Source organism: Diabrotica undecimpunctata, chromosome 1 (assembly GCF_040954645.1).
Source record: "Diabrotica undecimpunctata isolate CICGRU chromosome 1, icDiaUnde3, whole genome shotgun sequence".
Classification (NCBI taxonomy): domain Eukaryota; kingdom Metazoa; phylum Arthropoda; class Insecta; order Coleoptera; family Chrysomelidae; genus Diabrotica; species Diabrotica undecimpunctata.
Window position 1 is genome coordinate 41608190 of NC_092803.1, and position 27294 is coordinate 41635483.

At 32.9% G+C, this 27294-nt stretch overlaps 1 protein-coding gene across 1 annotated transcript; it reads right to left on the reverse strand.

Moving 5' to 3' along the window:
- Positions 1-1677: 1677 nt before the first annotated feature.
- On the reverse strand, positions 1678-25071 carry LOC140448542 (musculin-like). Its single transcript, XM_072541625.1, has 3 exons — positions 24982-25071; positions 16346-16637; positions 1678-5999 (listed from the first exon to the last, which is right to left on the reverse strand). Exons 2-3 carry the CDS (start codon positions 16628-16630, stop codon positions 5865-5867), a joined length of 420 nt encoding a protein of 139 aa, XP_072397726.1. The 5' UTR covers positions 16631-16637; positions 24982-25071; the 3' UTR covers positions 1678-5864.
- Positions 25072-27294: the final 2223 nt, after the last annotated feature.

Below are 27294 nucleotides of genomic sequence, written 5' to 3' on the forward strand. Positions count from 1 at the left end.
AAGCCTCTGAATAGTTTTGAGGCAGTATTCATATCCCTATGGCTTTTACCTCCTGTCCGTAGGATGACCTATTATAGCCGGCTCCAATGCCTTTCTTCATAGGCTGTACTTCTGGAAAGTTTTCCTCAGAACGGATCCTTCTTGAATATTGATCATTTGCCTTTTGGTTCAACCACCTCTGGTTTTTGTGCCGTCTATGGACCTTCAGACTTGCTATCGAGCCTCATTTCGACTAAGTCCTTATTTCAACAGTTACTTAAAACTTTTTATTGCTGTGCCACTTAAACTCACCCGTTTGACCTCTTTCGGTCCTTTTGAGCTTCGCTATTATTTTCTTCTTTGTTTCCGGTACTATGGCCTGAAACAGTAGATACCCAGTTTCATGGTTTTCTTATTTTTGTGAGTGAGGCTACGCTGTTCCCCTACCTTGTATAGTTGATTTAATTATTTTTGGTCTTATTTTTGGATTTAATTATTTCAGACCCACCCCACGAGAAGTTAGGGAATAAACGATCACTCTCAGCAGAGGTACGCATGTCGGGAGAATGCTAATGAAACCTTTTAAGCCTCACAGCGTAGTTTCTACACTACGTCAAGGCGTCAAGTTCTTGGTCTATGTTGTTTAATCACTGGCTTGAAGATATATTCTGTGATTCCCATTCACTTCGCCGACCAATTAAGGAAAGTTCACACATCGGTAAGCATTTGCTCAACAGCCAACGACTTACCGACACAGTATACAGAGATGAGTGCCTTAAGAACCGGCAAAATAACGCAAAAGATAGAAAACATAATACGTTGTGAAATAAAAAGAGATGAAAGTAGTAGAGGTGAGAAATTATCGATATTAACCTATAATTTACTTTACATTACATTAGAATTATCGAAAATTTCCCACCTTTAGACGTTAGCTTATGAGCTGGTTGACTTCAGTCATAGTAATACGTATCACGTAATGTAAGTAAAAACAGTTCAAGTAGGAGTATTTTTTTATCCAAAATTAAAGTATTGATCAATAATAAACTATGATTTGAGACGTCGCATACACTCTTCTCAATACAGTATTATCATAGCTTGTTATTCTTTATTCGTCAACACAGAATTAGTTATCAAATTACTACTAATTAAACTGTTTACTTACATTTGCTGTATTGCCTTCAATCAGTTTTTACTTTATGCGAAATTTAAAAAATGTAAATGTTCGACGTCATACTTGTAATATTATGACTGAAATCAACTAGCTCATAAGCTAACCTCTACAGGTGGGAAACTATCGATAGTCCTAATGTAATTTAATGTAAATTAGAGGTTTCTATCGATAATTTCCCACCTCTACTACTTTCATCTCTTTTTATTTTACAACGTATTATGTTTTATATCTTTTGCGTTATTTTGCCGGTTCTTAAGGCACTCATCACTGTATATACGTACATACAGAGATATACTTATAAATATCTTTCAGGTTATAGTGTAAAAATGCCAGTTTGAAATCCCAGCTGACAATTAATAAAGAGAATCTATTTAAAAAAAAAACAATCTTTTTATTTACCACAGTAGGGATCTGAAAATTTCAATTTGTTCTTCAAATTAATGTTTACCTACCGACTGCATTATTACACCACTCGTAAACTTCTGGTGATCTGAGCTATCAATAAAATTAAAATACACACATTTGTTCAAAATGTCACTTTTAATCTCAAGTTCTCACTTTCCTAAAACTATATAATAAATAAAATAGTTACAAATTATTACTAACATCCCACAAATTCAGCAAAAATAATAAATAATGGTTCTATAATACTAAATCCGGCGAAACATAGGCGCCACCACACTGCTTTTAAAGGGTTTGATATTATTAATTATTTTTAGCACTGACTGTTGACCCAGAACTCTGTCGATGAATCATATTCAATCATTATGTGATTATTTTTATGGTGAATTGAATTTAAGTAATATCTAATTAACAATGAGATCCCGTTGAAATGATATTTATGTGAGAGCGGAATTGTAAAAGAAATTAGGCGAGCGGTGTCCCACAAAAAGACGACCCTTACCTATATCTCGTTGGCAACGGAACAAATTTAATATCAAAATGTTCGTAATAAAAATCTGCACAATTTTTCTAAATAAAATTTTTTGATTAAGCTAAGGAAACATGTAAATAAACAAAAACAAAGCTAAAATTTTGATTCTATACTTTTAATGTTATTTTATATTTAACTCATGATATCTCGGCTCGGTTTAGATATTTTGATTTCTAAGTTTAACACAATATACTATATATATTTCATAAATAAGTCCTGCCATAGACCGAAACCCTTCGACCGAATTCGTTCGATGTTTTCGATGTTCGATGGAAAATTTGGTCTTTCGTACACATTACAGCAAACGAATTCGTTTGCAGTCATTCGATCAGTTTCGCTGGTATTTTTAGCGATTCTTGACGCGGCAGTTATTTATTTGATGTAAATTATAAAAATGACATCGGATGAGGATATAATTATTGCAAGTGCGATGTAAGTATATTATTATTAGTGAGGCGGAGGTCTAAGCAGTGAAAGACCTCCCAAAAAAAAAAAACGACGAAAACGGCGCTGGTGGACAAAATCATTGTTCGAAATCAGAAGTCGGTATAGAGGAATATACTTATTTAATGATCTAAAAGCTGAAATGGAATACGGGCTTTTTCAAAAATTGTGTAGAATGAAGTCTATTGATTTTGAATGGTTATTAAATGAAATTGGTCCAAAAATCGCGAAAGAAGATACAAAGTTTGGAGAAGCGATACCGCCAACAGAAAGGTTAATACGATATTTAGCTATTGGTGACTCATATACAAGTTTGATGTATACTTTTAAAATTTCAAAACAATTCATTTCAAGGATAATACCAGAAGTTTTAAAAGAGTTATCTTGTTTTTGTCTCTCACGTCTGACGTTAATAAAGATTCCATTTTCTTTTTGAGCTCTCCTGTATTGCCTTGCATAATTTTGCTGATGCCGTTCCAGGTATCCATTTTCTTTATTTTATTTTTGTAATATTTATACACTTAATTCCATAAAACTTCTCGCTCTCGAGATATAAACCAATAAGTTCTAAACAAGAAGAATTAGTCCACTCCATTATTGCAAATTGAAAAATCAGAACAAAATCGCGACGATGTTCGACAGTTTTACAATTCGTTCTTCAATTTTCTTTTGATGCACCGCCCAGTGAGCGAACTCTAGCGAAGGCAAACACATGCGTTTGCTATCGTTTGTTGAGGCGTACACATTTACCGAAAACGTTTGGTCAGTGGTCACAAGGCTTCGGCCACATGCGTTCGCTAGATGTGTACGCGGCTTAATACAAATATACTGATCGCTGCAATACATTACTGCACCTCTTTATAATTTGCTAGGTTTATCGACCACGTGACTTAAGTGAGCAATGAGAAGATCACGTGGTAAATAAACCCGACCCATTAGCAGGGTTAGATGCAGGGACTGCTTTGCGTCAGTTTTCTCTGTCGCACTGGGGGAACTGGCTGGTATTGCAACGATCAGTCTATCTTGTATTATATGCCTACGGGCACTGCCCGATCTACAATAACCATAACTGTAGATAAAACTAAGGATAAAACTGTAACGAAAATCGAAAAAAATAAGATATATGTAAACTTTTAATTTTGATTATAAACATAATGGCAAAGACATCGCTACTCGACAGATATTTTAAATATAAAATTTCATTAAAATATTATTATCAACATTTTTGTTTTTTTTTTCTTGTTTATTCACATGTTTCCCCAAGCCAATCAAAAAATGATAATTAGAAAAGTTGTAAACGAGTTGCCAACGAGTTATGAGTTTATCGAGGACTACAGCAGTTTTGTCCAATATATTTGGATTATCGCTTCCACTTTAGCATATTCTAAGGTAGTTTAGATCTCTTTATCTGTGTGTTGGTTTTCTCCATTTGTTCCTGTGTCTTTATTTATTTTCCCAGTCTTTTATCTTCATGATTTTTATTTCGTTTTCCATGTCATCCTACCATCTTGTACTCGTTTTTCCTTAGCTTCTTTGTTTGGTTGGGGTCCATCTAGTAACTTTTTTATTATCTCGTTTACCGGTCTTCTGATCATGTATGCTACCCATTTCAAGCGTTGCTATTTAATTAATCTCACCATGTTATGGTTTCCTAACTGTTTTTCTATATCTTTATTTCTTTTTAATCTTCTTTTATTCGTATTCTTATTATTTTCCTTTTCAAGTCTCCTCAACTTTTTTTTCTTCTTTTTGTTCATCACGGTTCTTTCCAAAGCTTATGCGAAAACAGAACATCCATAAACTACGTCGTAGGGAAGAGGAAGGTGGCGACTCTACTTAGTATGATGGTATACGACAGAAGGGAGGGGTATGAGGGCACATCCGACATCGTTTGGAGTATTTCAATTTGTCTCTATTGTCCCTATAAGTATCAGATACATTCGTCAATAAAATAAAATTGAATTTTTTAAAATACACTAAAAAGGGGGGCCATAAGTGGCAATTGTGACGTCGACATGAAGGAGGGCCTCGACTGTAAACCACACTTCACGACGAGGGAGAGGGTACTAAAAATCCAAATTTTATACGACGTAGTTAATGGATGTTCTCGATGGACGTTCTAATGGACATAGTTAATGGAAGGGGCCGTATTAGTATTTTGTATAACTTTATTTTTGTATTTTTTCTTAGTTTTCTGTTTTAAGCAAATTTATGTTTTTTTCGAAAGTTTTGTTTCCCCCTACAAGTCTTTTCTCATTTCTTTAGTTTCCAGTGGCTCTCATGGTCACTACCATGTAGTTGAATCTCGTTACTTTTTCAAATTTGAATTTGCCGATCTTTAGGTACCCTCTTTGATTTCTTATTTTTTGCTTACTTCCATATATTTTGCTTTATTTTCGTTTATTTGCAATCTACATTTTGGTTTCAGCTTTCAGTTTGTTAATTGCCTTGGTCACGCTAGTTTTTGTTTCTCAATTATTTGCGCAACATTTTTTAAAAATGATGTAGTTTTTGTAAAATTCCAGGGTACTGAAATAAATTATTTCTGTCTATAAAAGCAGTCTTGCAGAAATCGCAGAAATCTCACCCAGTTAGCTATAGATCTACAAATCTACAAATTTCTATAGATCTACTAGGTTGTTGTGTGAGCTATCGATAACGTTCCGACAGGAACTTTAAAAAATGCTATATCAATGCTATGCTATATAGTTTATGACTAGCATGATACGGTGAATAAAACAAAGATATAGGTAGTATTATCTGGTAGGTGGTTCTCTACGACTTTTCCTCAGGATAGCTGGAAGTTTTATTCGATAAAGTGACTGATTGAAGGTAATGTCGTCAAAAGAATCTCTACCTATTATTAAAATAGTATTACAAAAAATACCATGAAATATGTTGGTAACTTAAGAAATAGAGTAGTGGTCATAGAATTCAGAATCCGAGGATTGTGTAACATCTGTTTACACCGAAATTACTAGCCTTCGCTCTTGGTAGCTCTTCGTAATTGCTTTCGATTTTAATTTATAGGATATGAATAACAGTGATAATAGTATAGAGGATAGCTCTATTCATAAGAAGACGAAGAACTATAAGTCAACTATGATCTTAAATTTACTCTATTAAACTGTCATTGATAAAAATAACTAAGCAATCTAATTTGGGAATACTTGGTTAAATTCACAAGTTAATGAAACATTGATACATTCTTTACTTCTACTACTACACTTCAAACTAGTATTAAAAAAATCAAAACCCTTCCAACATAACCCGGTATGACGCCTATGTTTTGCCGGCTCACATGCCCCTTCTAAACGAAAAGAAAATAAATTAGAATTAGTAGAAATAAGATATGTCCTTTTCCCTGATGATAGACTGGATGGGGCCTTCATGGGCCCATACGTGCTGATCCCTTTCGTCGACTACATCTGTTGTGGAATCGGGGCATCTCTGGAAGGTAAAGGGCCATGTCTGCAAATAAATTAACACGAAATTAGGACGTTGAAAGGTGGATTTCAGTGGTTGGTTGCGTTGTGATAAATGGGAAACGATTACGGGAATTATGTCTCTCTCTCTCTGGATATAGGTATATGTATATATATGTATGTATGTATATATATATATACATATAATATATTTATTATATTATTGAATATTATTTTACCTGCAGCTTATATAGAGGAAAATATTAATTTTTTGTCCAACTTGTGTAAGTTATTAATAAATGCTGAAATACAGACGAAATAATAAACAAAGGAAGAAAGTGGTAACAGAAAAATTAGGCACACAATTATTATCGAACTTAAAAGGGAAGAACTAACTGCCTCGAGAATTCATGATTACTGGAAAACAATTGGAGACATTTTAACTGAAGTTATAAACGAAAATATTCAACCAGCACCAAAAACAGCAAAAAAAGAATGGCTGCCTGAAAATAATATTATAAAAGATAGAGAAAAGGAGGCTACTAAAAGTTCATTCACAGGAAAATAAAAACATATAAAAGAGGCTAGGGAGGTCTATTTAACCCATGCGATAAGTGCAAAGAAATCGAAAAATTAGATCAAAAACATGACACTTTCAACTAACGTCGTAAGATTAAAGAATTTACTTTATCGCACAATCCATCGTGAACTCAGAGGGTGGACATATTTCAAAGATATCAGAAAAAATATCAATTTGGGAAGACTACGTTACACAATTTTTTAAAGATACCAGGGTTGACACGAATCTACCAGAATCCTGCGAAGACGGTCCCAAAATCCTACGAAGTAAAATAGAATATGCAATCAAAGGACTTAAAATAAATAAAAACCCAGCTCTCCAGATACGTTTTCAAAATACTTTTAAAAAGAATTCATAACGGACCATTTCAGAAGTGTGAATCACATTTAAGTGCAGTTCAGTTTGGTTCGCAAATTTCCACGATCAAAGAAAATATGTTTATATCTGCTTCAAATGGGATAGTTCCCGGGAAACATTTATGTTTATATATGTTTTGTTGATTTGGAGAAGGCCTTTGACCAAGAGAGATCTCTTTATTTGCTTCATCGATTGATAAAAAGCTTACAGCTAAAGGCTGTAAGAGAGTGTGTTCTTTATGTAAAATATATGAGGATGTTACTACAGCTGTACTAGAATCAAAAGACAGAATTAAGGATTTACAACAGTCTATATACACAACAAGTAGAAATAAGTAAGGGCGTAAGACAGGACCGCGTCATCTCCCCTCTGCTGTTTAACATTTATATAAAAAAGATCTTTCAACTTGCACAGCAAAATAAGACAGGTATCAAAATAAATGGAATTCCCATAACTAATTTGCGATATGCCGATGAGGCAGCTATCACGCCTCTATCAGGGGAGATGACTATGGTCTTAACATTAACATTAACATCACAAAGACGAAATTAATGATAACCAGACGACAATCCCATTTGCGAGCACAGTTGAAAATAAACAACCAAATTATAGACATATAGAGTTGAGAAATTTAACCATCTTGGAGTTACCTTAAACAGTAAATGGAAATGCGACAAAGAATTAAAGGTATCAGTAGCAATAGCTAGAAATGCTTTTACCAAATTCAATAACTCCTTTGGGTCTCCGTATTCGCGCGATAAAATGCTAAATATGGCTAATAATAATGTACGGTAGTAAGAACTGGTCACTTAAAGTAAGATCGCTAAATCGTATTGAAAAATTAAACGATTACTACTGACACGACTACTGAACAAACTACCGACAAATGAAAGCAAGCAAGCAAGCAATTTAATTAAACCCAGCCTGTGAGATATGTTCACTCCTAAGAATTACGTTCGGGTATAAAAATTCATTGGAGCGAGATCTATTAACTCGAGTAAGAACAGGGGTCACCCCACCGCGCGTCAATACTCCAGACCATCCCTTTTCCCCCTATAGCATTCTGATGCGCGATAGGGGCACAACTATCAGCCAAATGCTCTTCATGTGGGGGTCCTGGGTAATAGAACCCCAACATGGTTTCCTAACTGAATTCAAAACTCAGGACAGCGCATTGTCGCTATATTTCTGTTATCTTAATTTGGCTTATCCACGAACTAAAATTGCTTACTTGAGCCTCAAGTCTCCGCTTTGAGCTAGGCTCAGTTCGGCGACTTGGTGCTCAAGAGGTTGGGCCCTACGTGCCCGATAAATGAAAGAATTCCTATGCCACCCACTTATCCACTTACGACTTACGATACGACTACTTAAATACTATGTTAGGCCAACTATGCTATACGGAGCAAAATTATGAACGCTAATAATTCTAACCATGAACTAGATAGAGGCATTTGAGATGTGGATTTCCGGAGAATATTGAAAACTCCGTGGACTGACCATATAATAAATAAACATAAGCAAAGAAAGAGAGTTACTCCACACCATTAATACTTTCAGTGTAGATCATTTTATTGTTAAATACTTTCACTGTAAAAGCGATTCGCGACGTTGACAAGTTTTGTGTAACAACTCAATTTTTAATAATTTTCATAATTTTTAATAATAATGATTTTAAATCTCGTAATTGTGTATAAAGTGAAGCGAAAAATTTTTAATGCTCTTTAAAAAACATTCAGTATTAAGATTCGCGCAATGGAAAGCAGCTGCTGATCAACCTATTATTGACTTTAAAAAAGTGAGATTTTTGGATTGCATTTTCAGGAGTTTCTGTGTGTAGCATGAAAAATAAAATTCCAAACAGTTAAAAAAAGTCTGTCCCTTCGGCAGATTATTAATTATCATATAATTGAAAAACAAGTACCCACTGTAAATAAAATTCATAAAAGATTTGTTGAAGAATTTGAGTATAAAGGAGACAAAGAAAGTAAGAGTTTGTAAATAAGGCATTATGAATAGAGGTTGACAAATAGAAGTTTAAATTCGGTATTCTTTCTTGCGACATATCCCTTCACTTGAGCCCAGATTATTCACTGGGGTTCCCAGTATCACTCCTTTTAGCGTATGTATAGCGTCTATCGTGGATCTTCCTTTTCTGAAACTGTACTGGTGATCTTCTATGCTTGGTTTTGTGGTTATTGCTAGTCTGTCTCTAATTATACCAGTAATTACTTTATATGTTACATTCGGTAAATTAATTTCTTGGTAATTTTTATATATTCTATGGCCACCTTGTTTTGAGACTGTCACTACAATTCCCTTCTTCCTGTGACAAAAACAACAAAAAAAAAGGACATCATAGTTCATAATATGTGATTTTCCATCTTCAAACTCTTTGCTATGCCTGAGGATGAGGCAAATATTGTAAGCCTCGAAATCGGTCGCTTCTGTAACACCTTGAAAACAAATATTAGATTGTGAGTATTGAGCTTTTTAATATATCTGTTCAATAATCTATTATCTATCTATTATCTATCTATTATCTATTATTTTATTAGAATATTAACCTGTAAATAATACTTTGCAAGTTTGTATATAGTCACTAAAACAAATTAATATGTCGAACACGGATTCTGCCGATGAACTCATAAACATAACTTTAACTCCCCCAAAGAGATCGAAAAAAGGCTATTTAAGCGTAGACGTTAAAGAAATAATAATTGTAAACGTGTATAAGCACGAGTTACAAGAAAATCTGGCGTTAATATTGTCCGCTTTTGAGAAAAGAGTAGCTGATAAAGTTGGAGTATCGGATAGTTCTGTGTTTAAAGTTATTAGAGAATATAAAACTACACACACATTAGTTGCACCATAAAAATGTACCACTCGTAAAGGCAAACTCGAATCTGTAGATGATTTTGACAAGGTAGCGATAAGAAGAATAGTGCATCAATTAATTTTTAGAAATGAAATTCCCACAATAGATAGAGTTCTAAAACAGGTCAACGACGACGATATGACCTTGTAATCTAGAGAAGAGAACTTTTAAGGCAGATAAAAGATCATAGGAATGACAATCGTAAAATATATTATTTAGATGGGATTTGGATTAACGCCGGACATACTAAATCTCTCGCCGGACTCTCGACAGGTCTGAAAAATCCATCAGGTAATATTTTTTGTTGAACATTAAAATGGATAAATAATATTTAAATTTTTATTTGTCACACAGGCAGTGAAGACGGATTTGTTCCTGTCGCTCTATGGAGTTTTGAATCAAAGAAAAGTGGAGATTACCATGAGGAAATGGATGGAAAAGGTTGTGAGGGTTGGTTTGAAAAACGTTACCCAAATTGGAAGCAAATTCTGTGATTGTAATGAACAATGCGTCGTATCATTCCAGAAAATCTGAAAAGATCCCCACCACATCTTCTAGAAAAGCGGATATCCAAGAATGACCACAACTAAAATGCATCCCCTTTGACAACTCACTTCTCAAAGTGCAACTTTTAGCACTTGTTAATGAACATAAAAAACTGTATGATAAATACACCATCGACGAAATGACGAAAAGTCAAAATAAAATTGTTTTAAGATTGCCACCATATCACTGTGAGTTGAATCCCATAGAACCAGTGAGTTGCCAATCATTGATCTATCCCCAAGAAATGTATATAAATTGTGACCCACAAATTATCATTCTTGCAGCCTCGATATAAAAATCCGATTTAGAGGTCATTATTTAAAATTCAAGTTTAAAATATACTAAATCAAAATATTCTTGAGACACCCTAATTAAATATTATTCTCTAAATAACGAGACAATGAAAAGTTATTTGTTTACAAAGATCTTCTTACATCCGTACTTAGAAAATCCATAAACATGAAAAATAATCGTAATGACTCAGGCTGTACAAACGCATATAAATTTAATTTGGCATTCTTGGGCCGGGAATCCTAAAGTCGAACAGCTGGGCCCATTTGTCGGTGCCTTCTAATTATTTAGAAGACGGGACGTTTAAGATGTTTGTCTAAGAGAAGTGCTGCCACGAAGCTGCCACTCAAACCGTATGCGTCTTGTAAACCGACGCCTTTTATCCGGAAATATACAATGTTTTCATCCGATCATCTCTATTCCATTCAGTAGGTACATATTTGATTTCAGATTGTAGGGATACATATTTTTCTTAATAAAGTTAAAATTATTTACCTATTTGTTCGGCCATCTTATTATATTGCAAGATTTCATTTACGATCTAATAAAAAAAAATGATTTGGAGCAGCAAATACATGAGGAAGATGTTCAAGTATAACTCCTTTTTATTTTAATGAGTTAATATTAAGTCTATTAGCCATAGCGTCTTAAAACTCAAGGCGAAAATTTATCTATACAGCTTCGTTTTAATAATCTCAGCCTAACCAGACAATTTGATGCCATTATAATATGTTCTCTTTGCAATAAACTTTTTTAAAAAGAAAATCAAGAAAATTGATTACTTTCTACTCACAGAAAAATCTGTCATAAAAAAACATTACAGTGATCCATATTTTTACCGCCAACAGCGACTATATTAAATAAATTATTACTGACTAATGGGCTGCACTAAATAAACAAAGAAAATGAAAAAAAGTTAGATACAAATTAAAACAAAACAAGTATAAAATATAAAGAAATAATAGAATAACAGCTGCTAATAAACCTTGACTCGTCATCATGGCATATTCACTTCACTATCGCTAAACGCTCCGTGTACGTAAGTAACACTGTTATTGCCCGTGATCTTAAAATGAAATCTATAAAAGAAGAAATATTCTACTTCTTCCAGAAGTCTGACGATCACATATAAAATCACCTCAACACATTGGCTCAACCCCTAATAAGATGTCCTGTCCAGGGAAAGTTAAGAAGGCATCTTCCATGTGATCTACGTGTCAGATTTTCTAGTACTGTTCTATAGTGTTGTATAGTATGTAGTAGTTAAGTTTCCCAAAAAACCAACCTTTGATAAGTACAAGGAAGCTGTCACTGGACAGTTTTCCTAATTGTTTTGTTACTGTCATTAAAATTTGCCTACTGTAAAATTTACAGATTGAAAATTAAAGGAGATGATTATTATATATATATATATATATATATATATATATATATATATATATATATATATACACAATATATATATATATATATATATATATATATATATATATATATATATATATATACACTAATGCCCAAAATTAACGCACCACCTTAAATGTACAAAAAGTTTGTAGCTATTTTTCTTATGAACAAATGATTAGATTTTGATGATTTTTTCATATTATAGGTCTATTTCTAGTAAATCAATGTATTAATGTTTTCTGAAAAATATCAACGTTTTACCCGTATACGGGGTGTAAAAATAAAGTTGTGTTTTTTCATCGTTTTTTGCAATACCCTGCGGAATTTATTAGAAATAAACGCTACATATTATTATTTTGAGATAAATTTGTTCTTTCTTAAGATTTTCGTGAAAAAATTATCTCGAAATCTCTATTATCAAAGATTATACAGAACTTTAAATGTAACAAGTTTTTATCAACATTTAAAGCAAAGAAAACTTGATTGACATTTAATACAAATAAAGCCTAAAAAAACAATTGCCCTTTCCCAAAAACACTTAATAATGAGTATTTCCACCTCTACATCTAATTACTGCTTCACAGCGGCGAGGCATACTTAAAATCAAGTAGCGTATTTGGTCTTGATCAATTGCATCCCAAACTTCTCTCACCATAACTTCTATGTCGTCAAGAGAGACAGGTGGTGGTTGTTGGCTCCTAAGTTGACGATCAATAATATTCCACAAATTCTCTATGGGATTGAGATCAGGGCTGCAGGGTGGCCAGTTCATGGTTTGTATTCCAACCTCGTTCTAATATTTGAGAACCACACGTGCAACATATGGTCGAGCGTTATCTTGAATTAAAAGAAAATTATTTCCTATGCAAGGAGCAAATGGAACTATATGGTTTGACAAAATATCTAATATACCTTTCACCTGTTAAGAAATCTCTTCGTTAAGCAACAAGGGCAGTTTGCCCTGTAAGAGATATTCCTCCCCAAACCATTACATATCCACCATTGAATAAAGTAATAGGTCGTATATTACACTGTGCGCAGAGTTCTCTTGGCCGTCGATTAACTCTCACACTGAGCTATTTAAGCAATACTACGATTCATCAGTGAAAAACACGTACTTCCAGTCATCAACATTTCAGTCAGGGTGCTCTCTGGCAAATTGTAGTCTACTTCTACAATGATTTACGTTTAAAGCTCTGACTGGTATCCTTATTTGCAGATCTTGTTCAGCGAGACGCCTTTATATAGTGTTTCTACTAATTTGAATATTATGACAATTTGTCACTTGTATTTGTGAATGTCTCATTGTAAAAAAAACGTTCTCTTATAGCACGAAGCCTGATACACTGATCTTGTCGTGGTGTTGTAAGTTTTTTTCTTCCTTATTCACGCCGTTTCATTTGGTCGTTTGTTTCTCGAAAACGTTGAGTGATTCGTGATATTGTAGTATAAAATACCCCTAACCTCAAGCCTATTTCACGATAACTTAAGCCTACATCAGCTAAAGTAATTGCCTGAACACATTCATCTTGTCTCAGATTTCTTGAAATTGAATGTTGAATTTTTACAATTCAATAAAGTCACGTTACGCTTTGAACGTACTTTTCTTTTTTGCTAATAAAGATATCGATGATTTTTTTACAAAAATCTTGAAAAAAATGAAACTTTTTTAGAGTATTAAGATTAAGATGTAGCATTTGCTTTAAGTAAATTCCACAGGGGGTGGCAAAATAAGATGAAAAATCAAATTTATTTTTACACCTCGTATCTAGGTGAAATGTTGACACTTCCCAAAAAACAATAATACCGTAATTACTTAGAAATAGGTCTGCAATGAGCAAAAAAATTATTGAAATCCAATCAAGGATACACAAGAAAAATAACTTAATAATTATTGTAGAGTTGAGGTCGGGCGTTAATTTTGGAGAGGAAAAAATCACGCAATGCTTTGAACACAATTTTCTTTTTTGATAATTAACGTATCGTAATGATTTTTTTACCAGAATGTGAAGAAAGAATGAAGCGATCTTAAACTATGAATAACATGTAGCGTTTGTTTCTAATACATTCTACCGGGTGTTGCAAAATTAGATGAAACAACACAACTTTATTTTTACATCCTGTATATAAGTAAATCGTTGAAATTTCTTAAAAAACATTAATATAGTTATTAACTAGAAATATACCTACAATGTGAAAAATAAATCATGGAAATCCAATTAAGGGTTCAGAAGAAATATAGTTTTAAAATCATGGTCCATTTTAGGTGGTGCGTTAATTTTGGAGAGTAGTATATATATATATATATATATATATATATATATATATATATATATATATATAAGAATTACTGGATATTAGTACAAACAACACAGTTTATTAGGGTTGCAGTGTCAGAAAATTGGCCGGGATGTTAATGAAACACTCTTATGACTTTTTGTCTAGCTTTCGGAATGGTTTTATTCCTTTTTCAAGACATAGTCGTTGAGATTATTTTTAAAAGCATAGACACTCAACATTAATAACACACACATAAAATATAAAATAGTGGACAAAATACATTTTAAAATTCTTTAAAATTTAGGTACAGATAGTAAACATTTTGTTTGTCATCTTTTACTGGTGTGTTTTAACTCTGGCACATAGAGAACCTATGTGCTATGGTTCTCTATGTAAGAAAGAAAAACTCGAGGTAGAAAGTAGAAGGCAGTTGTGAACCCAAAATTCGAAGACGCATTCAACTAGCAAGAGCAGCAATGACTGAATTAAACGGGTATACTCAAATAAGTATGACAAACAAGAAGAAACTCGTTTCAACTCTGGTCTTTTCCATGTTTTACTATGCATGCGAGACATGGACAGTCAACGAATAAGATAGACGACGCACATAAGCTTTTGAAATGTAAATATGGTGAAGGCTGCTTCGAATTTCATAGACGGTTCGCCATACGAACATCTCGGTTTTGGATGAAATTAAACCCAATCAGCGTCTCTCTGGTATTGTTTACTCTAGGATTTTAAAATTCTTTGGTTATATCCATCAAAGTGATCATAAAATGAAGCATTTGGTGGTCAATGGAAGGTCTCAGAGTCAGCGCCAACGAGGCAGATCTCCACAGCGATGGACAGACATCACGAAAAAGCTTCTTAACAAGCAGTATACTAAGGCAGTATATGTAACAGATTACCGCGACCAATGGAGGAGTATCATTGATCAGACCATCCGAGCTGCTGAAGTTCAATGAAGAACCACAACACATCTGCCAAGATGTTAATGATTATGATGATAAACTCTTAGTTTTGGGGTTATTCAAAAAGCAAAATAAATAGGCCAAACAAAATCGAAGAGCTAAAACAACGCATTATACAAGAAATTTTAAACATCACTTCGGATATCATTCAAAATGTCACCTGATAAATTCGAACATCGAATTAACCTCTGTCAGATAGTTAATGGTCGTCATTTTGAACATTTGATTTAATAAAATGCCTTTTCCATATCATTTGTCTTTGTTTTTTTACCATTTTCCTCCTAGTTATATTAAATTATACAAGATTTCCTCAAATATTTTATAAAGTAAACAGAGAAGAATAGCTAAATTCTATACCGTTGAATTTGTTTCTGGAAGGACTATTTATTTCTTTAATTAAATATACTGTGTCCTATTTACAAAAAGTCGATGATATCATAACTTCGACAAATAGAACAGAAAAATTAGATACGCACAAAAAATTTACAATTTGAAAATAAAAATTGATCTTGAACAGGCGGAAGTCGCAGGAATAGAGCAATACTGTCCATTCTGGAATCCTATGTATCCCAAATTAATAAGAAATGACAAAAACCTATTCGAAAAATTACAGATAAATAGCAGTAGTACCAACCATAAGTAGATTATATTCCAGAGTGATAAGAAACGTATATCAAGTATAAACCTTGCCTCCATTTTAAAATCTTTTTTCTATCTCTAAGTGTACATTTCTTCATGGATGATTTTGTTAAAGTTAAGGTCTCCGTCTAAATGTGGTAAATAATATTAGTGCAAGGCTGGTCGATCTTACATTCTTTTAAAGATGTCAAGACAGCACACATTTCCAGCGTCAAATGCCTTATGAAAATAAACATTGTAGTTTCTACGACAAGAGCAGAGATACGTTAAAGAGGAAAGAGGAGGCCTAGGTGTTAATAGGAATATAATAAATGCACAATATCTATTGTTGTGGTCGGTAGAGATACATCAATCAGAAAATGACACCTACATCGAAAATAGGATATAAAAGAGCGACACAAAGTACACTAATCCGTGTACTATATTTTAGTATAAAATAAACTTACCAGAGTGAGGGGGTGTTTTGGCAGATTATCACCGGAGACTGGTTGGTCCATCAGTACAGCTCTTAAATGAGCAATATAACTAGTAGCAAGTCGCAAAGTGTCCAATTTTGACAATTTTGTGTCTGCCGGTACCCACGGTAAAGTGGTTTTCAAACGGCAAAAGGCTTTACTAAGTACGCGCATGCGCGCCCTCTCGCGTTCATTGGCAGCGTTGCGTTGAGGACGTCTCGAATCGTCGTGTTCATCTTCAGAATCTGTTTCTGGCGAGCGACGTTTACGTGGCATTCTACATCTGGAAAATGAAGAAATGGTGTAACATTTTATGACCAAGATGAGAAAAGGAATAAGACCAAACTATTAACCAAAAAATAAACATCAATTAATTGTCTAAGAGTAAAGAAATAAACTAGAAACATAGTGAGAAAAAATAATTATAAAACACTTATAGAATGTTTTCCGAGGTAAAAATTGAAACATCAAATATAACATATTTTCAAATAAAATTGTGGTGAATTCCCTTCAAATATAGTAGATAATTTAAAACACATGACTTATAAAGTAATAAACAGAACAAAACTTAAAAACGAGAAGTAAAATAAAAATACCATTATTACTACGACTACCATTTCTGTTAAATATTATGTTTATAGGAGGTTAAGTTCCAATTGATTTTAATGAAAATTACTTTTTTAATAAGATTTGTCGTTTTGATTTTCACTCCGGAAATTGTTTTTAAAACATATATTTAAATGTCGATCTTGCAGACAAAAGCCTTCTTTTGGTTGACACAAAATCTGAGGGCGGTATTTTTACCCTCAGAATATCAACTTCAGACTTTTTTGTGTTGTGTTTTCTTTTGTGATTATTACATCCGGAAAATGAAGTGAATTGTTGTTTTCTTTCTACATGGTGAATTTGATTGATTCTTCTTTGTTGTTGATGTCCATCAGAAATCCATCAATGCTTCTGTTTCGTGAGGCCAAATGGATGAGTAAATATCTCTACCATATTCTAGGTTATTTGTCTTGTTTGTGTACAATGTTTTTTTCGAAATCCTTCATGAATATATCTGCTAATAAAGAAGATAAGGATGAGCCCATAGTTAATCCGAAATTTTGTTTATAAAAATCATTATCTAGTTGAAAATAAGTATTGTCAGTACAAAATATTAGTAGCTTCATGATAGCTGATACATTCAGTTTGGATTTTGTTGTTAATGTATCATCCATGTCTTTTTATTTTTAAAGTTAAAGAAAATTTTAAAAATATCAAGAGACAAATTAGAGAGGGATTAGCTATCATAGAGCTATTCACATTTGGGATTACCCATGTGCTCATCCTTATCTCCATTATTAGCAGCTACATTCGTGGAGGATTTTGAACAAAACATTGTACACAAACAAGACAAAAACCTACAATATGGTGCAGATATGTAAAGGATGTGTTCTCTCCGTTTGGTCTCACGAATCAGAAGCATTGGATAAAATTCTAATGGACATCAACAACAAAGAAGAATCAATTAAATTTACCATGCAAACAGAAAATAACCGTTTGCTTCCTCTTTTGAATATGTTAATCACAAAAGAAGATACTGAATATGCAACCAAAATTTACAGAAAACTAACTCACACCAACAGATATTTAAAGTACCACTCAAATTACAACGTAAACCTTAAAAAAATTATCAAATCAAAGGAAAACAAAGATAAAGCTAAAACGGTCAGTCAATAGATACCCCATGGGAAGCCCAAGTACAGAGGATAAACTAGCGAAAATAACAGAGATAACCAATACTTCAAAAAACTAATTCATTAAGAATACAGCAACTGATAAAATAATGAATGACAATTGGCTATGAATAAGGAATAGGTAGTAAAGAGTGCAAGAAAAAATAAAAAACAACAAAATCGAAATAAAAGAAAAAACTAACAGGATACGAATATGAACATGAAATATTAACTCTATTAAGAGCTGGTAAAATGGAAGAATTGGTCAAGGTGATACAAAAGTAAAAGATAGTAATCTTAGCGTTACAAGAACTTCGATGGAAAGATCAAGATGTAATATAAAAAAGAACACAATGTTTTATTCCGGAGAAACCAAAAAGGGCCATAGTGGCTAATTAGCAGTAAACTAAGAGACAAGGTGATATATTTTAAAGCAATATGTGGAAGAATATCTTATGCCAGAATAAAGAACAAACAATCTAATTTAATATTCATTAATAATGATGCTTCGACTGAGGATGCTAAAGAAGAAGACAAAAACGAGTTTTACAAAAAACTCGATGAGATCTACGAAAATATACCCAAAAATCACATATTAATTTTACTGGGCGTTTTAATCGCAATGATAGAAAAAGAAGACATAAATAAAGACGTAGCTGGAAAGGAAACTTTCCACACAATTACGAAAACTAACAGGAGATGCTTTGTAACTTAACCGCAGTAACAGACACATTTATAATGAGCACACACTTCAAACACAAAAAAGAGCATAAGGTAACATGGTTAATACCAGGATCAACTGAGGATAATCAAATAGATCTTATTTTAACTTTAAAAAAGTGGAGAAGAAAAATTCAAGATGTCAGGTCATATCAGGCTGCAAATGCAGCTTCTGACCCTTTCCTGGTAATAGGAAATGAAAATAATTAAACACACAAAGACTACACAAAAAGAAAAAAATGTGATGTAGGGAAACAAAAGTCAGATATTATTCAGAAAGATTATTCTGAAGAGTTAGAAGCAAATTTAAAAGTCTCAAACCCTAACAATATAGAAGAAACGTGAAAAGGAATAAAAGGTCACATTTCGATAGCAGTAGAAAAAGTAATAGGATATAAACAAATAAAAAGGAAAAAAAATGGTACGACGAAGACTGCGAAACAGTAACCAGGGAAAAAACCTAGCAAGAAAGAAATGGCTGAAGACAGGTAGAGCAGAAGACTTGGAAGAGTAAAGGAGAAGAAATAAATACTCGGACAACTGCTGTACAAATAGAAAAATGAGATGGATTGGTGAACTTATGGAAGAGTTGGAAGTAAGTCGCAAGAATAATGTAAAGGTATATAAATATATAAAATCCCAAAACCAGAAAAAACCAACAGTTAAGATTGATGTCAAAATATGGAAGAAACATTAAGAAAAGTTATTTAAGGCTAGAGAAAGCACTCACAAATGAACGGAAGAAATATACCTTAATGATAAAAACGAAATCGAAAATCCATCATATGATAATTCTTTACGTGTGATAAGAAATCTAAAGCAAAAGAAAGCAGCAGGCCCAGACGAAATCCCAAACGAGCTAATAAAACAAGGCAGAGAAGAACTGCAACGAAAAATATACGACCTAATAATATGGATTTTAACGGAAGAAGAAAGAATGCCCAAAAAATGGAAAACAGGTTGGATATTATCTATTTTAAAGAAAAGGGACACCACACATGTAATCCAAAACGCTAATTTAATAATTAAATTATCACTTTAAATATGTAGAATATAATAAATATTGTATAAATACAAAATAATTAATAATATTTTTCATTATATTTAAATATAGATACCTAATATTAGGCTCATGACAAAAGTAGATAGAACGAATCTGTTGCGAGTAGCATGCGCCTACAGGACTGTATCTGCGGATTGTGGACTATCGCGGGTTGTGTTCCTAAGCCCCTTCAAGTTACCAAAGATTTATTAGCACCAATACCAAAATTGAATAATCCAATTAAAGTTGTAAAAAAGCAACGAGCAGTACGACAAACAAATCAAGTATTGAAGAATCTTGGTATTGTTTTCTTTGTAACATCTGCAGTAAAGAAGATATGCGCTTGTACATAGTGTGCTATGTACAAATTCACGAGGCCTGTGTAGGACTGACTAAAGATGACAAAGATTTACTTGCCCTCACTGTTCTTAAGTTATGTTTTTCAGAAATGTTTGTTACGTTTATATAATTTAATTGTCTATATTTTTTTAGAAAAATTTGTTATTGTTAACAGTAGTTCTGCAGTGCCTAATATTGACATGGGTGGCAATAATAGGAAATCTATAATCCTAATATTGCCATTCGCAACGTCGATGAAAAAGTATTCTTTATTTAGTTTTTTAATAAAATTAAAATATATTGTTAAAAAAAAAATACATTTCTTTACTACTACTAAAATTTGTTTTCATTTATTAATAAAAGTGTAGGATTTATTTAGAACCAAATGGTAAGGTGGCAATATTTGGCTCATTTACCTTACAAACATTAATGTCAAACGTCAATAAACTTATTTTAACCTTCACTTGTGGCTTATTCCCATTAAAATCCTAATTAGTTTAAAAAAATGGCACAAGAAAATAGCTTCAGAATAAATAAGATCTAGATAAGAGAAGGGAGTGTTCCAAAAATGTCGTCAGCCTTACAGCGGCCACCTCACTTTCGGAATACGGTACGTGCGACAGTCAACTGCGCACAAGTCAGAGAAGATGGTTTTAGTTGGTAGGCAGGATAATAGATACCTGAATCCTTGGCACTGTTATCTTGAGTACTTTAAATTAAACTAAAACCCAAATATTAGGGACTCAAAATGGAGGTATCATAAAAAAATTCGAAACTCCCCTCAGACAAATTCTGGGTGCTCCACTGCACCACACAATGTAACAACTATAAAGGAATAACATTGTTAAATAGCTGCTACAAAATATTGACGTCATTAATCAGACAAATACTCTCAAAATACATTGAAACTAAAATAGGAGAATACCAGCAGGGATTTAGAGAGGGAAAGTAAACAAATAATGAACTACGAAGTAAGAAAACTTTTGAAAGGAAAAGACATCGTCAGATTTATCAAGGCATATAGACTTAGATGGATGGGACATCTAGAAAAGATAAATAAAGAAGAGGTTATCAAGAAAATCACCAAATGGAGACCAGTATTAGGCAGACCACGAGGAAGACCGAAGATGAGAAGGGATAACTGGATAATTGCGGTTCTTAAGAAGATAGAAGTTAGAGATTGAAAAAGCATAAGCAAAAACAGGAAACAATGGAGAAATCTACGAATGAACATAACAAATATCCATAAATAGAGGGATTAGGCAGGGAGATACAAGATCTCCACAACTTTTTCATATGGCCTTAGAAGATTTTCTAAAATCTTAAACTAAGATTAAACTATCTAAGATATGCAGAAGGTATAGTATAAATAGCAATATTGATGAATTATATGGAATGATCAAATATCTTGGTTTATACTTTTAATTTATTCTTGAGAGGAGAAGAGCTACCCCCAGACTGGAAAACTGCATATATCAGCAATCTATACAAAAATAAAGGCGACAGAAAAGATTGTAAGAACTACCGAGGGCTTAGTGTAACTAACTCAATCTATAGAGTCTACGGGAAGATAATTAAAAGCCGAATTGAAGATTGCTGGGAAGACGCTGAAGGAAGATCAGAGTGGCTTTCGTACTGGTCGTTCTTGTATAGACAATGTGTTCTGCCTAAAACAAACAATAGAAAAGCGTTTGGAACATAATATGGAGACACATATGATATTTATTGATCTTCAAAAAGCGTATGACAGTGTCCCATTAGTCAAGCTATGTCAGGTGCTAGAAGACAAGAATATTCCACCGATTTACATTAATGCTGTAAGGGAGCTGTACGATGATATGACGAGTGTAATAAAGATTGAACAAAAAGTGACAAAAAAGATAAAAGTGACCAAAGGACTTCGCCAAAGCTGCTGCATAGCACCTACACTCTTAAAGATTTATTTGGAGGGGGTTTTGGATATTTGGAAAAGAAAATGTGAACCTATGGGTGTTAAAATTGGAGACCATACACTGTACAGCTTGCATTTTGCTGATGACCAAGTAATACTTGCAGAAAATCAAGATGATATCCACTACATGTTACGAAAAATAGATGAAGAATATACTAAGTGGGGCTTATCAATTAATCCATCAAAAACAGAGTACGTAGTAGTGGGAGGTGAAGGAAAGCACTTAGAACTAGGAAGCAAAAAAATTCAAAATACTGATAGGTATAAATATCTCGGTGTAAACATTACAAACAATGGTCGGAATACAAAAGAAATAGCTACTAGAATTGGTCAAGGAAATTCAGCAATACGTCAACTGAATAGTATACTTTGGAATAACCACATCACCCGAAACACAAAAATTAGGATATACAAAAGTATCATAGAAAGCATTGCTACATATGGTTCAGAGCTTTAGGTAATAAATAAAAATGATGCATCCAAAATAAAAGCAATGGAAATGAATTATTGGAAAAGATGTTGCCAACTCACTAGAAGAGATAGAGTAAGGAATACTGAAATAAGAGAGCGTATGGGCATAGACATTGACGTCCTGGAAACTATAGAATGCAAAAGGCTGAAATGGTATGGCCATGTAGAAAGGATGAATGATCAACGATGGCCAAAGAGAATGTTACAGTGGATCCCCACCAACCGCAGGAAAAAGGGAAGACCAAGTAGATCGTGGGGACAAGAAGTAAAAGGTGCAATGGAAGATAGGGGTCTACAAGTAGATGACTGGAACGATCGCAAGGGTTGGAAGCTAAGTTGCGAGAAACGGCGGCAGCTGTAATAAGCTCATTATATATATATATATATATATATATATATATATATATATATATATATAATATATATATATATCAAATATCTTTAAGAAGTTACAAGTAGGACTTACAACCAATTATAATACAAAAAAGACGAAGACAAATATACAAGAAAATAAAACTATTAAAATAGGACAACATATAATAATAATATGTCAATGTGAATGAGTATATATATTTGGGTGAACTAATCAAAATAAACAAACAAAATCAAGCTACAAAAAAAAATACAAAGAAGAACAAACGTTGCGTGGGTGGTGTTTGGTAAATTGGGCTAGATCCTTAAAAATACAAAAAATACTCATAATACTAGAAACAAACGACGCACGGAGAAATACACATACTTTTCCTAGACTTTAAACAGGCGTTTGACACACTAAACAGAACAGAAGAAAAATGATCCAAGACTTACAAGAGAGTAAAATACCAATTAAAATTATAAGAATGATAGACATAACAATGCGAGATTCCCAAGCAATAATAGACACCGGAAGAGAAAGAGCAGAAATAATAAAAATAAAAAATGCAGTTAGACAAGGACATGTGCTCTCAACGGTCCAATTTATTCTATCAGTAGACAAGATAATAAAAAAGCTGTCAAACGCAGGAACTATAAACAAGAATGCAGTACAAATAATATATATGCGGACGATATAACCATAGTAGCAACAGATAAAAAGGCGTTAAAGAAAACCTTCCAAGAAATAGAAAACGAAGCCAAACTGAGAGGACAAAAAATAAATGAAAATAAAACAAAATACATAAACGTAAGCAACAAAAAGAAGACACAAATGATAGAACTGGCAATAGATGCACACAGTTTCGAAGAGGTTGAAATATTCAAATATTTGGGAGTACTAGTCAACAGAAGAAATAAAAGTGTAGATATAAAAAGAAGAATTCAAGCGGGAAATACAGCGTTTTATAGAAATAAAAAAATGTTTAGAGATAAGAAGATAAGCCGAAACACAAAAATGAAAATCTACAAAACGACCATAAGACCAATAGTAGTATATGCTGCAGAAACATTTACATTAATAGCAAGAGAAGAAGAGCAATTGAAAGTTTTTGAGAGGAAGATTATCAGAAAAATACTAGGACCAAAGAGGGAAAACAAAGAAGATGCTAGGCAATGGATGAATCACGAAATACAAGAATGGATGGGTCAAGAAAACGTAGTTAGAGCAATAAAAGCACAAAAAATTAGATGGTATGGACACATAATGAGAAGAGAAAAAAGCATTCTGTTAAGAGTTATAATGAAGTGGATACCACCAGGTAAAAGAACCAGAGATGGCGACAAAGAACCTAAACTGAGATGGAGACAACAAGTGGAAAATAATTTAAGGAGTATGGAAATTAGAAATATAGAAAGGACAATCAAATATAGAGAAGAATGGGAAAAGTAGTGGAAACAGCGAAGTCACACCAGAAACTGTAAAACCAAACCCATAATGGAATGAATTCCCACAAAAAAAAAGGATTTTCAAGTAAAAACAGGTTCAGCTTCTTCGGAAGCGTATAGCTTGTATATATACTAGAATCAAAAGATTTGATCCAATTTGTATTCTTCTTCCTTATAAGTCACACATATGGACTTTTACAAAGACAAATATTAGAATAGAAAATACAAAGAGTCATGAAAGGCAAATATTTACTAAATGTAAAACTAAAGGAAACGAAGAGAAATAAGTGAATTAAAGACAAAACTACAGTAAGAGATTTTGGACGAGAAATAGCAAAACCGAAACTTTCAGGACACGATATTGGATATAAAGACCACAAATACGATTAGCGGACGATTGCAAAAGGAATCGTGCAATAGAATAATTATATCATAATGGAAAAAATTAAGGGAAACTTACGTCTTATTTTGGGCGAATGAAGTTCACGTAGGTAGATAGATATATTTCAGTGAAATTACAATCGGAAAAAGAATAACTACAAAAAGGACAACATATAATATACGTTGTTATTAATTAGCTACTTACCGGAAAATCACTCACTTCACCCACAAAAACAAATCACAACATCCACTTGATCCTCATTAAACATCAATTAGTGTTTGGCTCTTGACAAATTGGGCGTTAAGTCCCGAAAACCCTCTGGGCGTGTGTGCTTATCATGTCCCGCCCATTTCTTAAGGAATTTCGGGAACACCAATCGCAGCTTTTCAAATTAAGTGTGTTTCGAATTCAGGCCTGGAATGTTGTGTATTTTGGAACATATTCAGGATTTTTGCGTGGAATTAAAGAATAGGGTGTTTAATATACGATTTTTATTGATATTTTGAGATATTTTTACTTTTCCAAAATGGTTTTTTAAACCCTTTAAAAAATTATTCTCCTTAAATCTCTAAAAATACGCATTTTTAGAGATTTAAGAAGTCCTAACGAGATTACAAACCGAGCGGACGTTTCAATAGTTACCTATTTGTTATCAGTGTGCGACTGGTTTTAGAATCAAACAAATACATTCCAATAAAGAGTATTTAGGTCGGCCACATACTATCAGGTACGCGTATGAGGCGTAACTGTTCAGGAGTACCTGTCAGGTGTACCATCTAGTGTATGGCCGGCCTTAGTGATAAGATTTGCAGAATAAAAACTCAATACTACAACACGTACAGTACATTCAACCAACTTACACTTCTTAAATGATTAACGGAATTCGAAGAAAACCTTTCGTTGTAGTAAAAGGCACGGTAAACTGCACTGGTGTTCTCCATATTTAATACTTTGATAAATTTTAGGTATAAAATAAATATATGTGTCATTAACCTGTTGTTCATAGTTTTGCATATTTTGTTACATTTTTTTAATAAATAGTATTCTTGCATGTGTTATTGAACGTAAATTTTTTTCACCTACTTGCTTAATATTTTTTTTTGAAACAAATACTACCGTGCTAAGGATAATTTCTATTCAAAGTAGATATACAAAGTACTAAAATATCACTTTTAATTTTTGGTAAAAAATATTTCTACTACTACTAGAACATTTTGTCAATTTAAATAGTGGTGGTTAGATTGACCATATGTCTGTTAGAGTGTACCGTTTTTGAGACGTCTGCGATTACGGGTTAAAGTTAGGGTTTTGGTAAATATATTTAACTTTTTTTTTCAAATGAAAATACTTGTACTAAAAATAAAATAATTGTGGGAAACATTTTAATTTGTTTATATACGATTTCCAACCATTTCTAAACTTTTTATCAAACATAATTAAATTGCAATCAGCATTCCTAATGATCATTAGGCTAGTTTGCTTAATGTGTTTAGGATCTTTGTAAGCGGTTATATTATATTTTACCTCTCAAGCACAACAGTTAGAAAGTTTCTGTCATATTGATCTAAACTCAGTATATTGTAATTCAAAATGTAGTTTCAAGGGACCATCATGCCTACACGTAAGTTGGATATTGATGAATTAATTGCAAATGTGCATAAAAAATACTTTACCATGGAATGGTAAAGGTCCACAATGGTGGACTTTTAAAGTCATTATTATGTATAAATCAACGCGTTTGTGACGCACTCAGCATAAGTGAAAGTAAGCTAAAAACTGTAATGAAGAGATTCTTAAGAAGATCTTACTGTGACTGAGTATAACGAAGACAAGAACACAACTCGTAAACATTCTTGGAGCATTGACTTACCTAATGGAGAAAAATTTGAAATGCGCAATATTTTGTATCGAATGCGTGAAACCAATCAACATGTCAGTTTAGATACTTTACTAGTCAAAATAAGAAAAAGACAAGTTTCTGAAATTAAGAGGACTAACCTTTGGAAAGTGTTCAGAGATTTAGGATTTAAAATCAAAAAAAGAAAATAATAGATTACTTTTATGCAAAAGGAGTAGTGTGGTTCACAAAAGAATTAAATTTTTGAGAGAATATACTAGACTTACTTCTGAAAATGCAACATTCGTATACTTAGATAAGACATGGATATTTGCAAAGGGTGGAATTACAAAAATTTGGTAAGACGACAGCATAAAATCAATAAAACACACATAGCGAAAGCAAAAAACACATCATTGTTAATGCAGGAGGGAAAGACGGCTTTATAGAAAACGCAGATTTGATTTTATCTTCAAAATCAAAATCTGCTGATTAGCATGAAAACATTAATGCAGATATGTTTGTTAAATGGCTTTAGAAGAAACTGTTACCTAGTCTGAGTGAACCATCAGTTATAGTTTTAGATACCATTTTACCATTCGGAGATTTTGGAGAAACAATCAAAATAGTCATGGAACGTACCGAGCATAACAAATTGGTTAGTTAAAAATAATATCAAT